Source organism: Carassius carassius, chromosome 14, assembly GCF_963082965.1.
Source record: "Carassius carassius chromosome 14, fCarCar2.1, whole genome shotgun sequence".
Lineage (NCBI taxonomy): Eukaryota > Metazoa > Chordata > Actinopteri > Cypriniformes > Cyprinidae > Carassius > Carassius carassius.
Window position 1 is genome coordinate 33,975,161 of NC_081768.1, and position 20,058 is coordinate 33,995,218.

Here is a 20,058-nt window from a genome sequence, read left to right on the forward strand (position 1 = left end):
CCCTCGCGATGCACAGCTCGGCTCACCTGCACAAATACTAATGTCAAGGCAGACCCGTACTACCCTCCCAGTCAGCAAACAGTTATTGCAGCCAGCATCCCTCAACACCCAACAAGTCACAGCCCAGCTCCAGAAGAAGAGGCTCTCCCAGAAGCTGAGCTATGACAAGTCCAGCCGTCCTCTTCAACCACTGCTGGAAGGCGAAGTGGTCCGGATGCAGACCCCCCGGGGGTATGATCGCATGGGCACAGTAGGAAAGATCTGTGAGGAGCCGCGGTCTTACATCATCCAGTCTGGAGGCAAAGACTACAGGAGAAACCGCAGACACCTTCTGCCTGTCGCCGAGCGATCTCCAAATCAGCCTGACTGCGTCAACCTACAGCCCCTCAACCCAGCTGCCGGTGAAAAAAAACCTACCATCGATGGAGTCATGCCTTCCTTGGATACATTGGTTGTTATGTCTTCGTTTCAGTCGGTTTAAACATTGAAGTTCTATGTTCAAATTGAATATGGTTATATGTTGTTGATTATACTATAAGCTAAAGAAATGGGAAGTAGAGCATTCACCCAATGCTCGCTTGCAGTTGAATGTGCCTCTGTGGCCACCATACTGGTGACTATACTGTGCCTGCGCAGAAACCGGCTGGTGTGAATATCATGCTAGGCTACCTGTTACTGAAAGCTAATAAACGGAGTTCGGTTTATAAAGTATTCCCTCTGCATGGTCATTCCACAGTATTGAAGGCTCCTACAAACTATTTAGTCAGTAAACATACCACTGCATAGTTTTTTTTCAATTATAAAACACTAGACAGAAACTTAGACATCATATAAGTGATTTATTTGAGCACTAGAAAAATACAATAAGAATAATCTGAGTAAGAAAAATAAGAATAATAATAAAAAAATAAAAAAGATTTAACTTTGTTTGCCAATTACAGAAAATCATGAGATTGCTAGAAATGCAGCATTTACAATGAATTACGATGTAAATAAGTGCTGATGTGCTGATGGCCACTTATACAAATGGTAATAACACAAATGTGCCAGAGTAAATAATCCACTCTCTCTATTCACATAGACGCGTTCACTTTGATAGCCGTGACCATTCAGTAATAACGAGCTGATTTGGGCTGATTTGCACTTAGACAGATGGTAATCATGCAGATACATTCACATTCAACATAAAACACCCTCTCACATATATAAAAACTGTCGAAAAATAAAAGAAACAAAGAAAAAGGCAATTCCATCAGCTGACAGGTGCGTCAGAGCACGTCACGAGGGAGCGCCAAAATTCAAATAAACTATCTTTCACCTATCTTTCATTCATTGTTTTTTCCGGTGGATCGTCTTATTCTGTTTGTGACACTGTTAGCTGCAAAACCATGCAGTTTTTTTACTACCAAGACGCAGTTTCCGACCGTGAGTTATTCCATAACGGACACAAACAGTTCTGTCGCTGAAGAACTGAAACGTAAACAAAGGAATTATGATCCATATTACAACGTTATTGCTTCGTTGGACTAAACGTGCTTCATGAGATGTCGTTCAGTGGACCCTTACCTTTCTAACTAAACCGTGATTTACAGCTGTGGATGTGTTTATGACTCCTTATTACGACGGATCTGGTATGTACAGCGTTTCCATTGTTCATGTTTTGATGTGTTCTGCTTACACAAATGTAGCAAATACAGTCTTTATAAGCTTTCCATTGAAAAACAGTGATCTGTCGTCGATGCTTGAGGCTTAGATCTTTATAATGATACATAGTTTGTCAAGATTAAATTTGTCCCGTTTCATTTAATCTATTCATAAACATTGACACGTGCAAGTTGAGGGGCGTTCAGGACGAGGGCGTCGGGGTGCAGGCTAACAGGTTAAATGGCCGATGTGCTCTATTTTAAGTCCTTTAATGGCTAATCATTCATTTCCCCCTTCCCAAATTGATTCAATATTTCATACCTGGTTCAAAAAAGGAATATGTTCCTTCCAAAATTTCTTTATTAATAAATGCTTTCCAACACTTCAAAGGTTACAACAGATATTCCATCAACCTAATTCACATTTTTTTAAATATCTACAAGCTCGCAGTTTTGCTCAAAAGAATTTCTCATAATTTCCTAATGAGCCATTAGCCTCTCAGATGGACTCATTGTTTTTACAGGATCCATTTATTAAAGGAGGAATATCCATTATATATAATAAATTGTCACAGTTGGAATGCGATATTTCATTAGAGCATTTAAGAACAGCATGGCAAGATGATCTTGGAATAGCCATTGCAGACTGGCAATGGGAAGAAGCACAGGAACGGGTTCACTCTTCTTCTTTGTGCATTAGACGTGGTTTGATACAATTCAAGATCTTACATAGACTTCACCTGTCTAAACTAAAGCTCTCAAAGATGTTTTCTTCGGTGGACCCAATATGTGACAGATGCAGTCAAATACCAGCTTCACTAGGACATATGTTCTGGAATTGTCCTAATATTCAGAATTATTGGATTTCAGTTTTTCAATTACTATCAAAGGTATTGGAAAAACTACTAGATCCAGACCCAATTCTGGCTACTTTCGGTGCCAGTAGTGACATCGTGGAGCTTTCTAAAAATCAGTGTATTGTGCTTGGAGTTATTACACTCTTGGCACGTAGATTGATTTTGCTTAATTGGAAACAAAAAAATCCACCTCACTGCTCTGTCCTGATTAAATATATTATGCACCACCTTCAGCTTGAAAAGATTAGATTTTCCTTAAAAAACAAGACTGATCAGTTTCATGCAGTATGGAAACCTTTTATTAATTATTTTAATAAGACAGCAATAATTAAACCCTAATCTCACAACCCCCCCCCCTCCCCCTTTTTTTCTCTCTTTCTTCTTTCCTTTTTTCCCTTCTATATCATTGCCTGAGTTCAAACATAAATCATTTACATATGGAAGAATATGATTGCACATTGTATCAGCAAAGTGAATTTTGTTGGATTTTTTTTTTTTTTCTGTGCCAATGTTAAAAAACAATAAAGAGAATGTTCAAAAAAAAGAATGCACATTAACAGCTTCTTTGTGTTGTCTGTGTCTTTATCGTATGGACAGTCCCTGTGCAGCTGAATGCAGAACGTGTCGTGAGGACAACTATTATCAGAGCAGATGGGTTCAACAACCTGAACCAGCAGCAGCGCAAGAAGAGACGCTGGTTCAGATCCTACTGTTCTGTTCAGCATCCCACAAATATCCTCATGCATACAGAGATTCAGTCTCTTCAATGCTTAAACACACACACACACACACACACACACACACACACTCACTCACTCACACTGTGGGCTCCTCCCTGTGGCTGTGAAGCGATTATTTTCTAGCCGGTAGGGTGTGGTGAAATCAGGGGAAACCGGAGGTAACAAGTGACGTTTGGTTAAGCCAAAGCTATTATTAAGTCATAAAAATGCACTTGCGTTTCTATTTCTGCAGTTTAAATACATGCTGCTCATTCGCTCATACTGTAATTACAGCTGTGCGTTCTGCTACTGTTGGATGAAGCGCCAGGAGAAATGGTTGTATTGACTTATCCTACATCTTTATGTTTATGAATAAATGTTGTTGCGACACTGACTGCAGTGACATTAAGAAAAAGGCTTGAATAGTTGTGTATCACGTCTGCTAACTGCTTTCACTTTCACCAATGTTTCATTATGACTTTTAATTTATGACATTTTTTTTAAAGGGGTCATATGACGTTGCTAAAAAACATTTGGTGTAACAAAACATTATTTTCCACATACTGTCTCCTCTATGTCCCGCCTTTCTGAAACGTGTCCATTTTTACAAAGCTTATCGGTCTGAAAAGCGTGGTGTGCTCTGATTGGCCAGCTATCCAGTGCATTGTGATTTGTGATCAGAGAAACGACAAACAACAAGCTCTACTCCACACCAGCGGTTCTCAATCCCAGTCCTCGCGCCCACAGCACTGCATGTTTGCATTTCTCTCATTGTTAACACACCTGATTCAGATAATCAGCTCGTTAGAAGTGAGCTCTGTGCATGAACTGTGTTCCCATTGACATGCTCCCTACACAGTGTTCACTGCTCCCTACTACCTGAGCAGGAAATCTGTTGAAGTTTACCTCACTTCCGAACATTCATTCACGGATTTGAGCTGCGCAACGTCTTCACACACAGACAAGTGACATATCATATACCTCTGTAAATAAATACTAGAGTCCGTATTCATATCGGTGGCATATTCGCCGGCATTGTAGTCTTCTCTCAAAGGATCTGGAGACAGTCCTCCATAAAATGTGCTGCACACATCTGAATATTTGGGTTGAACTGTTCTGGAACAGTGTTATTACAACTTAACCACTGATTTCTAGTTGTGTCCTCTTTTTGAAAATCAAACAATGTATTTTCACTTTCACAACGAAACACAGCGTCTCCACAACATGGCATCGGCGGCAACAATGAGAATCAATGTTAAGCCTTCTTTAGTTGCAAGAACATTTGGGCAGCATATTGTGACGTAGACACGAGGGGGTGAGTTTAAACGAGGCGTTTTAGGAGACGTGGATACACATGGAACACACACGCCAAATACACATACTCTTTGCTTTATCTGATTATATGTAAGTGCAAACTCATGAAGTAACTTTAATCATTCTAAGCAGTGGATTCAGTTATATACCACAATGTAAACAATACAATATAATCTCTATTGATTGACATCAGCCCTACTCCTCTCTTTGAAAACTCCCGGTCCATACCAAGGGTTTTCAAACTGTTGCTGAAGCCTCCCCAGATATACAGGAAATATGCAGCGCAGGAGAGACTGAATAAGGTATGTTGGCTATGTTTAAGTTGCTTGTGGTCATTTTTGCGATCACCATTCCCACATTCCCATGCTGTAAGGTGTTACATGTCTTGTGCTGTCTTGCGGTGCGTGTACTGACCTCTCTCCTGTGTATCCTGCACTACACGTGCAATGACCAGTGGACGGAGAACAGCTTCCTCCATTATGACACTGACACTCCTGTGAGCAGTTCTTCCCGAAGCGTCCCGTTGGACATGGCTGTCCACACACCATTCCCTGAAAACAACACCAACACACTACTGTCACAACATTTTAAAACAAAACCAAATAATATTACAACACTGCCAATGCCCAAACATGATGAATCTGAACTATTCTTCACTTCTAGACTTTGGTTTTACATACCATCCAGCCGGCGGGGCAGGAGCATTCTCCAGTCACATGATGACACACACCGCCGTTCTGACAGGGACAGCGCTCCTCACACTGCCGCCCATGTTTCCCTGGAGGACACAGCTCCTCGCAGCTGCAGCAGACACCAAACACAGCGTCAGACTCTCTCACACTGCTGTTTCTGAGCAGATGCAGCGTGCAGGTCAACTCACAATGCTCCCGTGTATCCCGGGCTGCACACACACTCTCCGGTGACGTGGTGGCATGTGGCGTTGTTCTGGCACAGGCACTTCTGCTGGCAGCCGTGTCCGTAGGTGGAGGGTTCGCAGAGGTCCTCGCAGCGCCAGCCGCGGTACCCAGGTGCACAGAGGCAGGCTCCGGTGATGGGGTTACACAGAGCCCCGTTCTGACACTGACAGCGGCTGCTGCAGTGCGGACCCCAGTGTTCACCGTCACAGGCTGCACACACACACACAGATGCATTTCACTTCCAGACACAGTAAGTCCTGTAGTGTGGAAAATAAAGCAATGATAAGCCATGAGAGCACAGCTTTTACTTCACAGATTTTGGATCCTGGTAACATCAGAGTAGCCAGGATGTGATTTGTTAAAAACAGAGAGAGGGATTTTTGAATCTTTGAAATTTGAATGTAGAAATTTGTATAAAATGATCAGTAAAATACAGGAAACAATTGTTTATAGTAAACAAAATACATTTTAAACAATTAACTTAACAACTAACTTACTGAAATGTATTTATATAATTTACTGTTGAGAGAAGCTGTTAAGCATCCATTATCTTCATCCCATCTTAGTCCAGGATGAGCCGTGGTGTCACGCATGTTTTACTAGGCTGCTTATAATGCTGAAAACAAATCTGTAACTAGTGAATTTAGTAATGTGTCTCTGCAGTTTTCTGGCTCTCTAAGTCCATTAGTGCTCAGAGAAATGCTCTTCAACTGAATCAACTCCACTGTTTCCACACAGGTTTGAAAGCGCTTGTACTTTGACAGAAACTGTGTTGTATAAAGCCCAATAGAAATATGACTTGACTTTATGCTATGAAGAAAGGGCCACAGGTCTTTGTTGTTTTAGTCAGCCATGTGCTCTTCTAGCCCCTCCTCCTTGTTTCCTCTTCACCACACTCTCTTGTCAGCCCTTGTCTAGTCCTTGTTGGTCTAATTGTGCTCACCTGTTCCTTGTATGCTTTCTTCTTTATTTATATATTTATTTGCCTTGCTTGCCAGTTCTTGGTAATTCTCATCATCACTGTCTCTGGATGTGGCTAAGTACAGTATTGTATTTTTTTTGTCCATTGCCTGGTTTGTCTTGTGCCCTAGTCTTGATTAGTGATGCAAAGTCTGAGTCATTTCTGCAAACTGGTTCAAAAGCTGTTTCACCGGTTCGTCATCAAGCAATACGCATTTATTTTCTAACAACTCTGCTGTATCAGTGAAATTCAAATAAGCAATTAGTGTCAACACATATTGAAAGATTAAAAAAATAAAGTTATTTGTGTCAAAGAATATTGCTAATTATGCCCCATTATAATTCACTTTTGTTAATGGTGTTTGTGGTCACAGTTTCATTTGTGGATCCTTTATGTCAAATACAACTGAGTGATTCATTTTGACTAGCCTACATCTTGGATGGGGTTCCTAAATGTTTCACAGACACTGATACACAAACGCGGGTATGTTCTACATGTCCAAAGTATAAAGAATAAATAAACCAGTCTCATAAATTTCTTGATTTCGCTAAAGCAACTTATATAATTTAATATGCACGCACAATAAACTATTTAAATATGTAAAGAAAGGTTTTTGCATGTTTTAATAAAATGTAAATTAATTATGGTCATAATAAGCATATTTCCAGTATGTGGCTCAGACTTGCACAGTACCATTAACTCACTCATCAAAATCTTTAGTAATCTTTGGCAAACTTCGACAGTTGGTTGAACCGGCTCATTCGGTTCTTTTTGAGTTGGACGTGCTAATTTGGCTGTGCGTCCTACGTCATCAACCTAGAACTAACGTTCGATTTGTGAACCGGTTCAAAAGAATGATTCGTTCAAGAACCAAACATCACTAGTCTTGTTATATTTAAGTCTTGCTCCTTTTTTTGGATCTTGTCTTTTTCTTGACTGCTTGGTTTGATTTCAGTATTAATCAATCTCTTTTAGGCCTGTATTGTTGTTGTTGTTTTTTTGTTTTTTTGTTATTGGTGTTAGTTTTAGAAGTAATTATATTCCCTTGTTGTTTTGTTTTTTACATGAGTTTTTATCAGTTCTTTGGTTTTGTCTATCCCCAGTCTGTGTTGAATGAATCTGTGTTCTTGTGGAGTGCTGTCCTGTCTTGTTTTGTTCCAGTTGCTGCCCGCTGGTTCCTTCTTCCTGGCACCTGGTCTGCTTCAGAGTCTGTGGTCATCAAGGATCTGAAGTGTTTGTGTAGTCTTGCTCTCTCTGCTGCTCATCTGTCAGCTGATTCTGATGTTGTTCCAGTGGTCTTCCCTAGCTGCCTCCTCTCTGTTCCTGCTGTGTCCATTCACTTTCGCACCTCACTAACTCTTTTGTGTCTGTCAGTCTTGAAAATAAACCCTTATCACTCACTCTGAGATTGGGTTCTCTTTCTTCTCTTTTATGTATATTGTACGCACATTGTGTCAGCTGTATGATTGTGTGTTATGTATTAGATGTATGATGGTGTATTATCAGGGTTCAGGAAGTGCAGGACTTGTGTGCTTCAACCTACCAACTCACTATACTATGAGTTTTAAGAGGAATTTACCATCAGGGTTGGAAAAGCCCTATTACTTCTAGGCTTTTTAAGAAAACCAGTGTCATGTCCAGAGTATTTTGAGGGTAGTCTGAGATATTATTTGTACTGTTTTAATTTACTGTGATCAGAGCTTCGGTGTCCAGAATCACCTTAATTCACCATGAAGACAAACGGTACTCAATCATCTCTGTGACTATATGAATATATCAGTGTTTTATCTTCTATATGTCATTCTGTGCTTCTGGATGTCTTCCACATGACTTCATTGGAACCTCCGTAATGTTTCTTCAGGCCAGTAAGAGCTAAAACTACCCATAGTGCTTTAGTGAAACATGACCCGGTTCACCGAGCAGACATGAAGGCTGTCTGTATTCACTCTGTGTAGCATCCTCTCTGTCACTGATCCATTACCAGCTCATGCTGTACAGCATCCAAAGTCCAAGAAACATTCCTTTCATTTCCTGGATGAACAAACCTTCATGCTTTAACTGAATGTCTCAAATACTTTAAGATCTAAGCTTCAGTCACCAAGTGTTTGAAGCATGCGTTCAGCAGATGAGCATCAAAAACACCACAGCACACAGACCACAGTTTTCAGTGTCTGATTTTGACTGAAATGATGAGACAATGAGAACATCACTGCCTAGAAATGGAAGCTTGATACTGTTTGTGCATTCAGTACCCTCTCATACAGACGCTCACCCTCGTGGTACAACATAAATCACTTAAGACACTTTCACACCAATCCACACATATAAAGCAGTACAGAATTAGCTGTGAAGATGCTAGCGTGTCACTGTGGGCTTCATCAGAGACTGAAACGATTCAGACCAGTGTCCCTCTAATGAACAAACAGGGTCAAGGCACATTTGTTTATATTACACTTTTCACAATAAATATATTTCCGGTTGATGTGTACAATCAGTATGGTCAGAACTTCTGCAAGCTAAAGAATGACTGCAGAGGAACAGACTGTTTAAAGCAGTAGTGCTGGGTATTTAAACTAATATTTCAATACACAGCCTTTTGATTTGATTCATTTGGAAATATGGCATGTACATATATATATATATATATATATATATATGAATCACATTTATATGAGACATTTATTTGAGCATGTTGTGTTATTGTGCTGCACTGGCCTACATCTGACATCACATGAGCTCAGCCCTGAGGTCATTTCCTGTGTTTCTGGCCAATCAGTCCCTTTTCTTTGTTTTGATGAAGAAAAGGCCTTTTTTTCTTCAGCCTTAATTCAGTGTAGGGTGTTTTGTTGTCGTCTTGTGGCCCGGAAAGGCCAGATACAATAAGTCTTCAGATGAATTAAAAAGTCATATCTCAGCTGACTGCAACCATGCTGCTAAATCCTTCTTCATAATCCACTATAATAAGACCAGGACTAAGAAAAGCAGTGGTTAACTAATGCTGAGCAGCCGAGCGTGTTCAGAGACTCAGACATAACACCAAGAGCTGAAAGCCCAGACTCCTGATTACACATCCAGATCATTCTCCAGAGCAACTTACTACTGATGAAACGAGCAACATACTGAAATCACTCACGCTATTTGATACAACTGAACTCATTGCAATAGGATTTGATTTGTTTGATCTCATGCATGAAGCGTTTCCTCCTCTACATGTAATACAAGGATCTTTCTGATATCACATTTAAGAGAGTGATGTTACAGAAGTCTTTTGACTGCGAGGCTAAAACATAGGTATGTTTCTATAACAGTCTTTATAAGTATATGTGAGTGGAGTAAAGCCTCAACATTTTCCCCTCAGCACCCTGAGCATTAAATAATCACCACGCTCCCGCTCCACTCGCTCACTGACATCAGAAACACTGCTCTGCCTTCACCCTTCACTCCGCGGCTGAAGTATTTCAGTATGTTTGAAATCACTGTTCTGTTCATAACATATTTAAAAATAAAATAAATGGAAAGTTTAAACATGGCTTGTTGGAACACTATAGTGCAAACTTTTCTCCTACCACATGACAAGCTAATAACATGGTTGTCAGCATTAATTGCTGCTTTTTGCAGTGCAAATTTTGTTTGTGATGAAAATAACTATGTTTTTGTCAGTTATTTTATCTATGGATTGATGCATTTTTTACAGGGTTTCTGCAGGTATCTTCAAATTAAATTTAATGCCTTTTAATGCCATTTTTAAAATGTTTAATGCCATACACGACCCATGACTAACCACGGATATTTTATATACGGATATAATCGTTTTATTTTAAATAGACATGCCGCAAATTATTAATTGCAACCATCCAGTTTGATGATGATGCAATCATGAAATTATATAACTCAGAACTGAATTAGAAATGGCTCAGGAGGCAGCTTAATTAATTGTCAATTTATTTGGAGATATTTCAAAATTAGCAAAAAGAGAATTATTGTATTTATAATTTTATCATCACAAAAACAGCTCTTCAATAAGCTCAGCTTTTTAAATGCTGGGACTGAATGTATTCAAAGAACATACATGTAAGCAAGAGCTATAGAAATTACTGTGTAAATAAGTTCATTAAGGCATGTGCCTTAATTCAGTCGATTTTAGTTCCAACTCTGACTCAACATTTTTCAATTCACAGCACTTTTCCTTGAATCTCCTCCTTAGAGTATTAGATTTTGTTATCATTTCAGCCATGAGCGTTTTCGATTTGTTTTCGGCCTGCTCAGCTAGTTGATCGGTGTCCTTCTGAAGGCTGGCGCACACGACCGTCAACACCCCCTTTTTCTTTTTCAAACACCGCAAAATCCTTCATCATTTTTACCACTAACAGGCTGCAACCATGTCTTGAAATTTTCGTTTTCCAGCCACTTCAGTTGGAATTTGCACTTTCCCATTTTTCCTCAGACCTCGTCCACCGCTGTACAAAATGCCCGCCGCCCGCATCACCTCCGTATCACGGCAATTTTGCTCCGGCCAAAACCAATTACCAAACTGGTTCCGTGTGTTTATCACACTAACAAGCCGGGCCGAGCCGGGTCCCGGGCGACGACTTCTCCCCCTCCTGCCTTCGACATCTCCATCCGGAACCGCTTCGCTCCCCTCCGCGAGACAGGACGCGACGCTGTGATCATCGGAGACTCCATCGTCCGACACGTAAGTGCTACGTTAGCCGAAGGTAAAGTGCACACTCATTGTTTGCCTGGTGCTCGTGTTATCGATGTTTCTGCGCAGATACCCCAGAGCGGTCGTGCTTCACGCCGGGGTTAACGACACCACGCTGCGGCAGACGGAGACGCTGAAGAGGGACTTCAGCAGCCTGATCGAGACGGTTCGCAGCACGACGCCCGCGGCGACGATCGTCGTGTCAGGACCACTGCCCACGTATCGACGAGGACACAAAAGGTTCAGTAGACTTTTTGCTTTAAATGAATGGTTGTTGTCATGGTGTAAAGAACAGAAACTGCTATTTGTTAATAACTGGAATCTTTTCTGGGAGCGTCCTAGGCTGTTTCGCGCTGATGGATTACACCCCAGCAGAATCGGAGCGGAGCTGCTCTCTGACAACATCTCCAGGACACTTCGCTCCATGTGACTAGTAAGACAATTCTCTAATAACTATTATGATGAGTTTTGTTCCACCCGCTTAAATGATAAAAGTACTTGTGCTGTAAAAACTATTAAGACTGTGTCTGTTCCCCGAATAGTGAGGTCAAAATATAATGTAGGATCTAGAAAAAATCTTATCGTAATTAAACCAGAAAAATGTAAAGTAAATGAACAAAAACAATTTTTAAAGTTTGGGCTCATAAATATTAGATCACTCACACCCAAAGCAGTTATTGTAAATGAAATGATCACAGAAAATAGTTTTGATGTACTCTGCTTGACTGAAACCTGGCTAAAACCAAATGATTATTTTGGTCTAAATGAGTCTACTCCACCAAACTACTGTTAAAAAGCATGAGCCACGTCAGACTGGTCGTGGCGGAGGTGTCGCAACAATATATAGTGATATTCTCAATGTTACCCAGAAAACAGGATACAGGTTTAACTCTTTTGAAATACTTCTGCTAAATGTTACACTGTCAGACATGCAAAAGAAATCTAATGTATCTCTTGCTCTGGCTACTGTGTATAGACCACCAGGGCCGTATACAGAATTCCTAAAAGAATTTGCAGATTTCCTCTCAGACCTTCTAGTTACAGTTGATAAGGCGCTAATCATGGGAGATTTTAATATCACGTTGATAATGCAAATGATGCATTAGGACTTGCGTTTACTGACCTAATAAACTCCTTTGGAGTCAAGCAAAATGTCACCGGGCCCACTCATCGTTTTAATCATACACTAGATCTAATTATATCGCATGGAATCGATCTTACTGCTATAGATATTGTACCTCAAAGTGATGATATTACAGACCATTTCCTTGTATCGTGCATGCTGCGTATAACTGATATTAACTATATGTCTCAGCGTTACCGTCTGGGCAGAACTATTGTTCCAGCCACCAAAGAAAGATTCACAAATAACCTGCCTGATCTATCTCAACTGCTATTTGTACCCAAAAATACACATGAATTAGACGAAATTACTGACAACATGGGCACTATTTTCTCTAATACATTAGAAGCTGTTGCCCCCATCAAATTGAAAAAGGTTAGAGAAAAATGTACTGTGCCATGGTATAACAGTAATACTCACTCTCTCAAGAAAGTAACTCGTAGTCTTGAACGCAAATGGAGAAAAACTAACTTGGAAGTTTTTAAAATTGCATGGAAAAACAGTATGTCCAGCTATAGACAGGCTCTAAAAACTGCTAGGGCAGAGCATATACACAAACTCATTGAAAATAACCAAAACAATCCAAGGTTTTTATTTAGCACAGTGGCTAAATTAACAAATTACCAGACGCCACCTGATTCAAATATTCCACCAACGTTAAATAGTAATGACTTTATGAATTTCTTCACTGATAAAATAGATAACATTAGAAATACAATAGCGAATGTAGATTCTACAGCGTCTAACACTTCAGTTTCATCCATCGCACCCAAAGATAAACTGCAGTGCTTTACAAATATAGGACAGGAAGAGCTAAATAAACTTATCACTGTATCTAAACCAACAACATGTTTATTAGATCCTGTACCCACTAAATTACTGAAAGAGTTGTTACCTGTAGCCGAAGAACCGCTTCTCAATATCATTAACTCATCGTTATCTTTAGGACACGTCCCAAAACCATTCAAGCTGCCGGTTATCAAGCCTCTTATTAAGAAACCAAAACTAGATCCTAGTGTACTGGCAAATTATAGGCCTATTTCAAATCTTCCATTTATGTCTAAAATTTGAGAAAAAGTTGTGTCTGCTCAATTGAGCACCTTCCTGCATAAAAATGATCAGTATGAAGAATTTCAGTCAGGTTTTAGGCCCCACCATAGCACAGAAACTGCACTTGTTAAAATTACAAATGACCTGCTTCTTGCGTCAGATCAAGGCTGCATCTCATTTCTAGTCTTACTTGATCTTAGTGCTGCGTTCAACACCATGGATCATGACATACTCATAGATCGATTACAAAACTATACAGGTATTCAAGGGCAGGCTCTAAGATGGTTTAGATCCTACCTGTCCGATCGCTACCATTTTGTTTACTTAAATGGGGTGTCATCTCATTTATCATCAGTAAAATATGGAGTGCCACAAGGATCCGTCCTAGGTCCCCTTCTATTTTCAATATACATGTTGCCCCTTGGTAATATTATTAGAAAATACGGAATTAGCTTCCACTGTTATGCTGATGATACTCAGCTATATATCTCAACGAGACCAGATGAAACTTCCCAATTATCTAAGCTAACAGAGTGTGTTAAAAATGTAAAAGATTGGATGACAAATAATTTTCTCCAATTAAATTCGGATAAGACAGAGATATTAATTATTGGACCAAAAAACACCACACAGAATCTTGTAGATTACAATCTGCAACAAGACGGATGTACTGTTACTTCCTCTACAGTCAGAAATCTGGGTGTTATATTAGACAGCAATTTGTCTTTTGAAAATCATATTTCCAATGTTACAAAAACTGCATTCTTCCATCTTAGAAACATTGCCAAGCTACGAAACATGTTATCTGTTTCTGATGCAGAAAAGCTAGTTCATGCATTCATGACCTCTAGACTGGACTATTGTAATGCACTTCTAGGTGGTTGTCCTGTTTCTTCAATAAACAAGCTACAGGTCGTCCAAAATGCAGCAGCTAGAGTCCTTACCAGGTCAAGAAAATATGATCATATTACCCCAATCTTACAGTCTCTGCACTGGCTACCTATTAAGTTCCGTATCAGTTACAAATTATCATTTCTTACCTATAAGGCCCTAAATGGTTTAGCTCCTGTGTACCTAACTAGCCTTCTACCACGCTACAATCCATCACGCACCCTAAGGTCACAAAACGCTGGACTTTTGGTAGTTCCTAGGATAGCAAAGTCCACTAAAGGAGGTAGAGCTTTTTCACATTTGGTTCCCAAACTCTGGAATAGCCTTCCTGATAATGTTCGGGGGTTCAGACACACTCTCTCTGTTTAAATCTAGATTAAAAACGCATCTCTTTCGCCAAGCATTCGAATAATGTATCTCTTAAATTGTGAGTGTAGTTGCATCTGCATTTTTATTCTTTAGCTTGAGTTAAACTAATTTTACTTTGTTGGATCAGCAGCTATGCTAATGATGTCTCTATTTTGTTTCTACTAGGATTTACACAAGCTCCAGTCTGGATCCAGAACACCTGAGAAGAGATGATGCTGACCCTCAGAGGACCCCAGATGATCCTAACCTTGAATCAACAAACAGAATTAACAATTATTGCTACATGTGTGACTGCATCATATAATTACTATTAATTAATAATATTGATAGTTCATCATCTAGCTGACTACGTCTTGTATTATTATTATTTTTTTTATTTTTCTAAAATCCTGTCAAACGTGCACAAACTACTAGCTACTACTAAATATTGTAGAAACATAATTTTCTGTAAAGTTGCTTTGTAACGATTTGTATTGTAAAAAGCGCTATACAAATAAACTTGAATTGAATTGAATTGAACTAACGTACATTTTGCGGAAGCAAATAAAATTATTAATTATGAAGGCTATATTCAAAGAAATTGATATAAAATTCTCTTCAAAACTATAAAAAAATGTAATGCCTGTAGGAATCAAATTTAATGCTTTTTAATGCCTTTTAAGGCCTTAATTTTTGCAAAATCCATTTAAGGACTTTTAATGCTTTTTAATGCCCCGCGGAAACCCTGTTTTACAGCTTTCTGCTCATTCAAAATCGTAATACAGATGAAGTTAAATTTTTTTGAATGCATTATTGAGAGAGCGATTGCGTGTTATAGTACTTGTTTAAATCATGATTCATGAAGTGAACTGGATCAACAAAGGTCAGCAGCAAAGACATTAGTTAATAAAATGGGTTTGGATATATTTGTGCTATTTAACATATTTAATTATGGCAGGTTTTGTATCATATTCTGAGTTTTCATTTTACCGTTTTAATTCATTTTGATGAATACTAAATGTTTTATTTTTTTTTTGCGAGTGGGATGAATTAATGCACATCACATTTAGTCTAGAACTACATCATGTTCACACAGCGCACACAACGCCTCTGTACTTCTGATTTCTCCCAGTATGGGGACAGGAAACTTCAGTCAATAAATGGGAAAACAGTAACTGGCATTACTTTTTTGAAATAGTAACTCAGATATTTTCTTGTAAATTAAAAAGTAATGCGTTACTTTACTAGTTTACTAGTTCCTTGAAAAGTAATCTGATTACTTGTAATGTATTACCCCCAACACTGTCTCTATCAAGCTATCTAGATATGTTTAACGTGAATTCTTGCTAAATATTCAGTTATATGACGGCCCATTGGCATAAACTGTACTCATGATGGAGCCCTCTTGGAGTGAGTGAAGACCACGACACTCTGACATAAAAAAATAAATAAAATCCACTCCTCGCTCCATCCAAAAATCACACCGCTCCCCTCCACTCACATACACTGATTGTGAGTAACTGTTTCTGTCATGACATATCTATTTCAGAACCAGATCCTATCAAAATAATCTGCCTGCAGCCACGGGCCAGATATTATTGTTGGCGGGTCAGTTTTGGCCCGTGAGCCACAAGTTACCAACCACTGATTTAGACCATATCATAGTACTGAGACTGCTCACACCAGAGTCACAAATGACCTGTGGTCTCATTTATAAAACTCTCTGTAGATTTCATCCTAAAAGTGTACGTATGTACAAAAGCCAGAAACTGCGCAAAAATCCCTTTATAAATCCCAGTCAGTGGAAGATTGTGTGTACGGGCAGCTTAGTGCTGCGTTCAACTCTATTGACCACAAGATTCTTTTGAATATACTACAAAATTATGTTGGAATAAGAGAACGTGGTTTGGCATGGATCAAATCATACTTATCTGACCATAATAAATTCATAGCAGTAAATGAAGAGATATCATATCGATCACAAGTGCAGGATGGAGTACCTCAAGGCTCAGTACTAGGCCTGCTACTCTTCACGCTTTATATGTTACCCTTGGGAGATATCATCAGGAAACATGGTGTTAGCTTTCACTGTTATGCTGATGATAATCAGCTCTATATTTCTTCATTGGCCAGTAAAACCTACACATTTGCTAAACTAATGGAATGCATAGTTGAAATAAAAAACTGGATGACGAGTAATTTCTTACTGCTAAATTCTGAAAAAAACAGAGGTGTTAATTATATGACCTAAAAACTCTTCTACAGGTTTAAGGGATAGGGTAGGTTAAAGGGATCTAAACTATATCTATAAAATTGCAATGTGGACTCTTTTACAATCCAGTCACAAACAAACTTTTACTGAAAGTTCACGAGTTTGCCTGCCCATTCAGTCCTGCTAGATAATGATAAACCAACTTGGCTTGCCGTCCTCAAAGAAGGCTCTAACCCAAGGCTCAACGCCCCTTTGATTGCACGGGGTGAAGGCGGGAGGAGAAGGGGAGGCGGTGGGATCCCAAAACACAACACAATGTTCATTCTAAAGATTGATCTGTGGGAAAGGAGTGCTTTTATATGTGAGGACTCATGCAGTGCTCCTCAAACCGGTCCAGGAGCCCCAGCAGGGCAAATGCAGGGCAAGAAATTCTTCATTGTTGAGGAACTACTCAAAATGATTTTGTACACAGAGCAGCGAAAGCTCAGATGACATTCTGGATGTGGTCTGTGGTAGAGAGAGAGAGACAGACGTGCACAGCTGCAGGACTCACCGCTGGAGCAGTTGGACCCTCCCCAGCCCGGCTCACACTGACAGCTGCTGGGGGCCACGCAGCGGCCGTGCACACACTTCTCAGCACAGTGAGCTGCAGAGGAAACACGACATCAGGCCTTCAATACAGCAATACAGAGAGCAGCAAACAAACACACACAGACCCTGTCCACTGTGAAATCACACCGGCCTCCAATCTCTAGATTCAGCATCAGTTATCTCATATCTGCCAGTGACTGTTGCATGTGTTTTACATGTGGACAGATAGGTCAGCACATTGTTTTATCAAATAAACTTCAGAGCTGAGGACCTTTGAGGGTGTGTCCGGAGAACATATCATGAATCACATTAGAAAGTTAAAGTTTGCCTGAGCTGAACAGAGAGACAGCATGTGATTACAGTCAAACACAAAAGAGTCTTTCAGAGCCAGTGAAAGTGTCTTTGAGCTGCACTATCTATCTATCTGAGACTATCTATCTCTCTCTCTCTCTCTCTCTCTCTCTCTCTGTCTCTCTCTCTCTCTCGGTCTGCAGTAGCACAGTAGTAACACTCACAAACACATCTGTCTCTCTCGCTCTCTCTCTCTCTCTCTCTCTCTCTCGGTCTGCAGTAGCGCAGTAGTAACATTCACAAACACATCTGTCTCTCACTCTCTCTCTCTCTCTCTGTCTCTCTCTCTCTCTCTCGGTCTGCAGTAGCACAGTAGTAACACTCACGAACACATCTGTCTCTGCTCTGGTAGAATCCCGGGCAGCACTGAGACTTGCGGCGGTGCATGGTCTTCTCTCCTCTGCGGTAGGCCGTTCTGTAGCTCACCCTAAACACAGCAGAAAAAAACACGGCTACAGGTCATTCAATATTCTTTTATATCTGATTTTGATACAAAATATGAAAAAAGGCTTTTTTAAAAGCATTGTAAAGCACACACACCTGTGCTGAGTGCATTTGAACCAGTTGAGGATGTCAGCGCAGCTGGTGTAGTAAACCTGATCGAACGGGTGAGCGTACGACTCCTGCACGGTCACAGAATAACTGAAGAACACACACACATGGTTTATTAGGACTCTCCAAAGACATTATGACTTCTATACTGTATATTTTATCCCCCAACCCGGGACTGAAATTTGTACCAATGATGTAGCAAAATACCTGGACCACAAATACACACACACAGACACACACACACACACACACATGAAGGCCGTGTGTGACACACGTGTGTGTGTGTGTGTGTGGTCCCATTACTCCAGCACTAATAGCTAATGAGAGCAACAGATATGTGCAGTTATCTGTGAATGAACATGAAGTTGCTGACAAACAACAGCAGAGCATCACGTTCACTGTGTGTGGCCACTGCTGCCACACAATACATGAGGAAAACAAATCAGAAGAGCAGAGTGTTTAGCTGAAAGCAGCTCTTCTCCAGTTCTCCAGACACCTGTCTGTGGGTATTTGTGTGGCGTCGTTCAGATGTTGTCCTCCAGTAAAACAGCTCTTGGTGACAGAAGCTCTTTTGTTTCTCGGGAACAGTTGTGCCTGTCGGCTGTTTAGGGCCGCTCATGTGCAGGACACATTTATGACTAAAAAGAGCAATACTCGTGTAAATGAGGAATATCATTATAAACAGCAGCTGGATCAAATATTGCTTTGTTATGATGAGTGAGTGAGTGAAGTGAAGTGACATTCAGCCAAGTATGGTGACCCATACTCAGAATTTGTGCTCTGCATTTAACCCATCCAAAATGCACACACACAGAGCAGTGAACACACACACACACTGTGAGCAGCCATTTATGCTGCGGCACCCGGGCAGAAGTTGGGGGTTCGATGCCTTGCTCAAGGGCACCTAAGTCGTGGTATTGAAGGTGGAGAGAGAACTGTACATGCACTCCCCCCACCCACAATTCCTGCCAGCCCGGGACTCGAACTCACAACCTTTCGATTGGGAGTCCGACTCTCTAACCATTAGGCCACGACTTCCCCTAAAGACAGACGTGTCATGTATATCTGTGGAAGCAGTGTTCATATCTGAATCTGTTGTAAGTGCTACAGTAATGCATGAAGAAACTAAAATTAATGCATTGAACTGTCAGCAGCAGTGTGAGTGCAGTGAAACACCCCGCACACTGGGAATGTGCTGGGAAATCTTGCACACAAATATTAGCCACATTGTGCAGTGCGGTCACACATTCTCTGCTTTAGGAAACTCTTGCGCAGCACACAGCTGTTCGTGCACATTACCCAGTGAAAGTCAATCTAGCTGGGAAAGAAAACTCCATCTTTGTTCTTTTCAATCGGCTTTAATGGATTTCCGAGCCGTTCCTTAATTTGGCCACGGACATCTCCTGCCTGTTAACACTGTGTGTGTGTGTGTGTTTACTCCTCTGAGCTTGCATTTTGAAAACTATAAAGGACAAGCTCCTCTACAATAAGCAATTATTTGTGCTTGTCGCAAAATGCTGAGAAAGAGCTGTTTTTAACAGAACAGACAGGACAGAAATCTAATCTATGTTCATATATTTCTCTATATCTGAGCCGTGATGTCATGTATGTTTTCACATAAGGTAGTATTATTAATAGCACATATATACATCATCATGTTATAATAAGATATAGGTTTATACCATATTTGAAATTCCCATATATATATATATATGGGGTGGTGTTAGCGCAGTGTGTAAGACACATGCCTTTGGTGTGAGAGACCCGGGTTCGAATCCACTGTAAGACACCAATGTGTCCCTGAGCAAGACACTTAACCCCTAGTTG

At 40.2% G+C, this 20,058-nt stretch overlaps 1 protein-coding gene across 1 annotated transcript in view; it reads right to left on the minus strand.

The window, feature by feature from the left end:
- megf10 (multiple EGF-like-domains 10) overlaps window positions 1–20,058 on the minus strand; it is an 88,784-nt gene that overhangs the window by 52,813 nt on the left and 15,913 nt on the right. Inside the window, exons 3-8 of the mRNA XM_059566905.1 lie at window positions 18,220–18,321; window positions 18,006–18,106; window positions 17,291–17,383; window positions 5,414–5,660; window positions 5,214–5,334; window positions 4,948–5,084 (exon numbers count right to left, since the gene is read on the minus strand). Of these exons, the coding sequence (XP_059422888.1) occupies window positions 4,948–5,084; window positions 5,214–5,334; window positions 5,414–5,660; window positions 17,291–17,383; window positions 18,006–18,106; window positions 18,220–18,321 (801 nt within the window). The remainder of the gene's footprint in view (window positions 1–4,947; window positions 5,085–5,213; window positions 5,335–5,413; window positions 5,661–17,290; window positions 17,384–18,005; window positions 18,107–18,219; window positions 18,322–20,058) is intronic.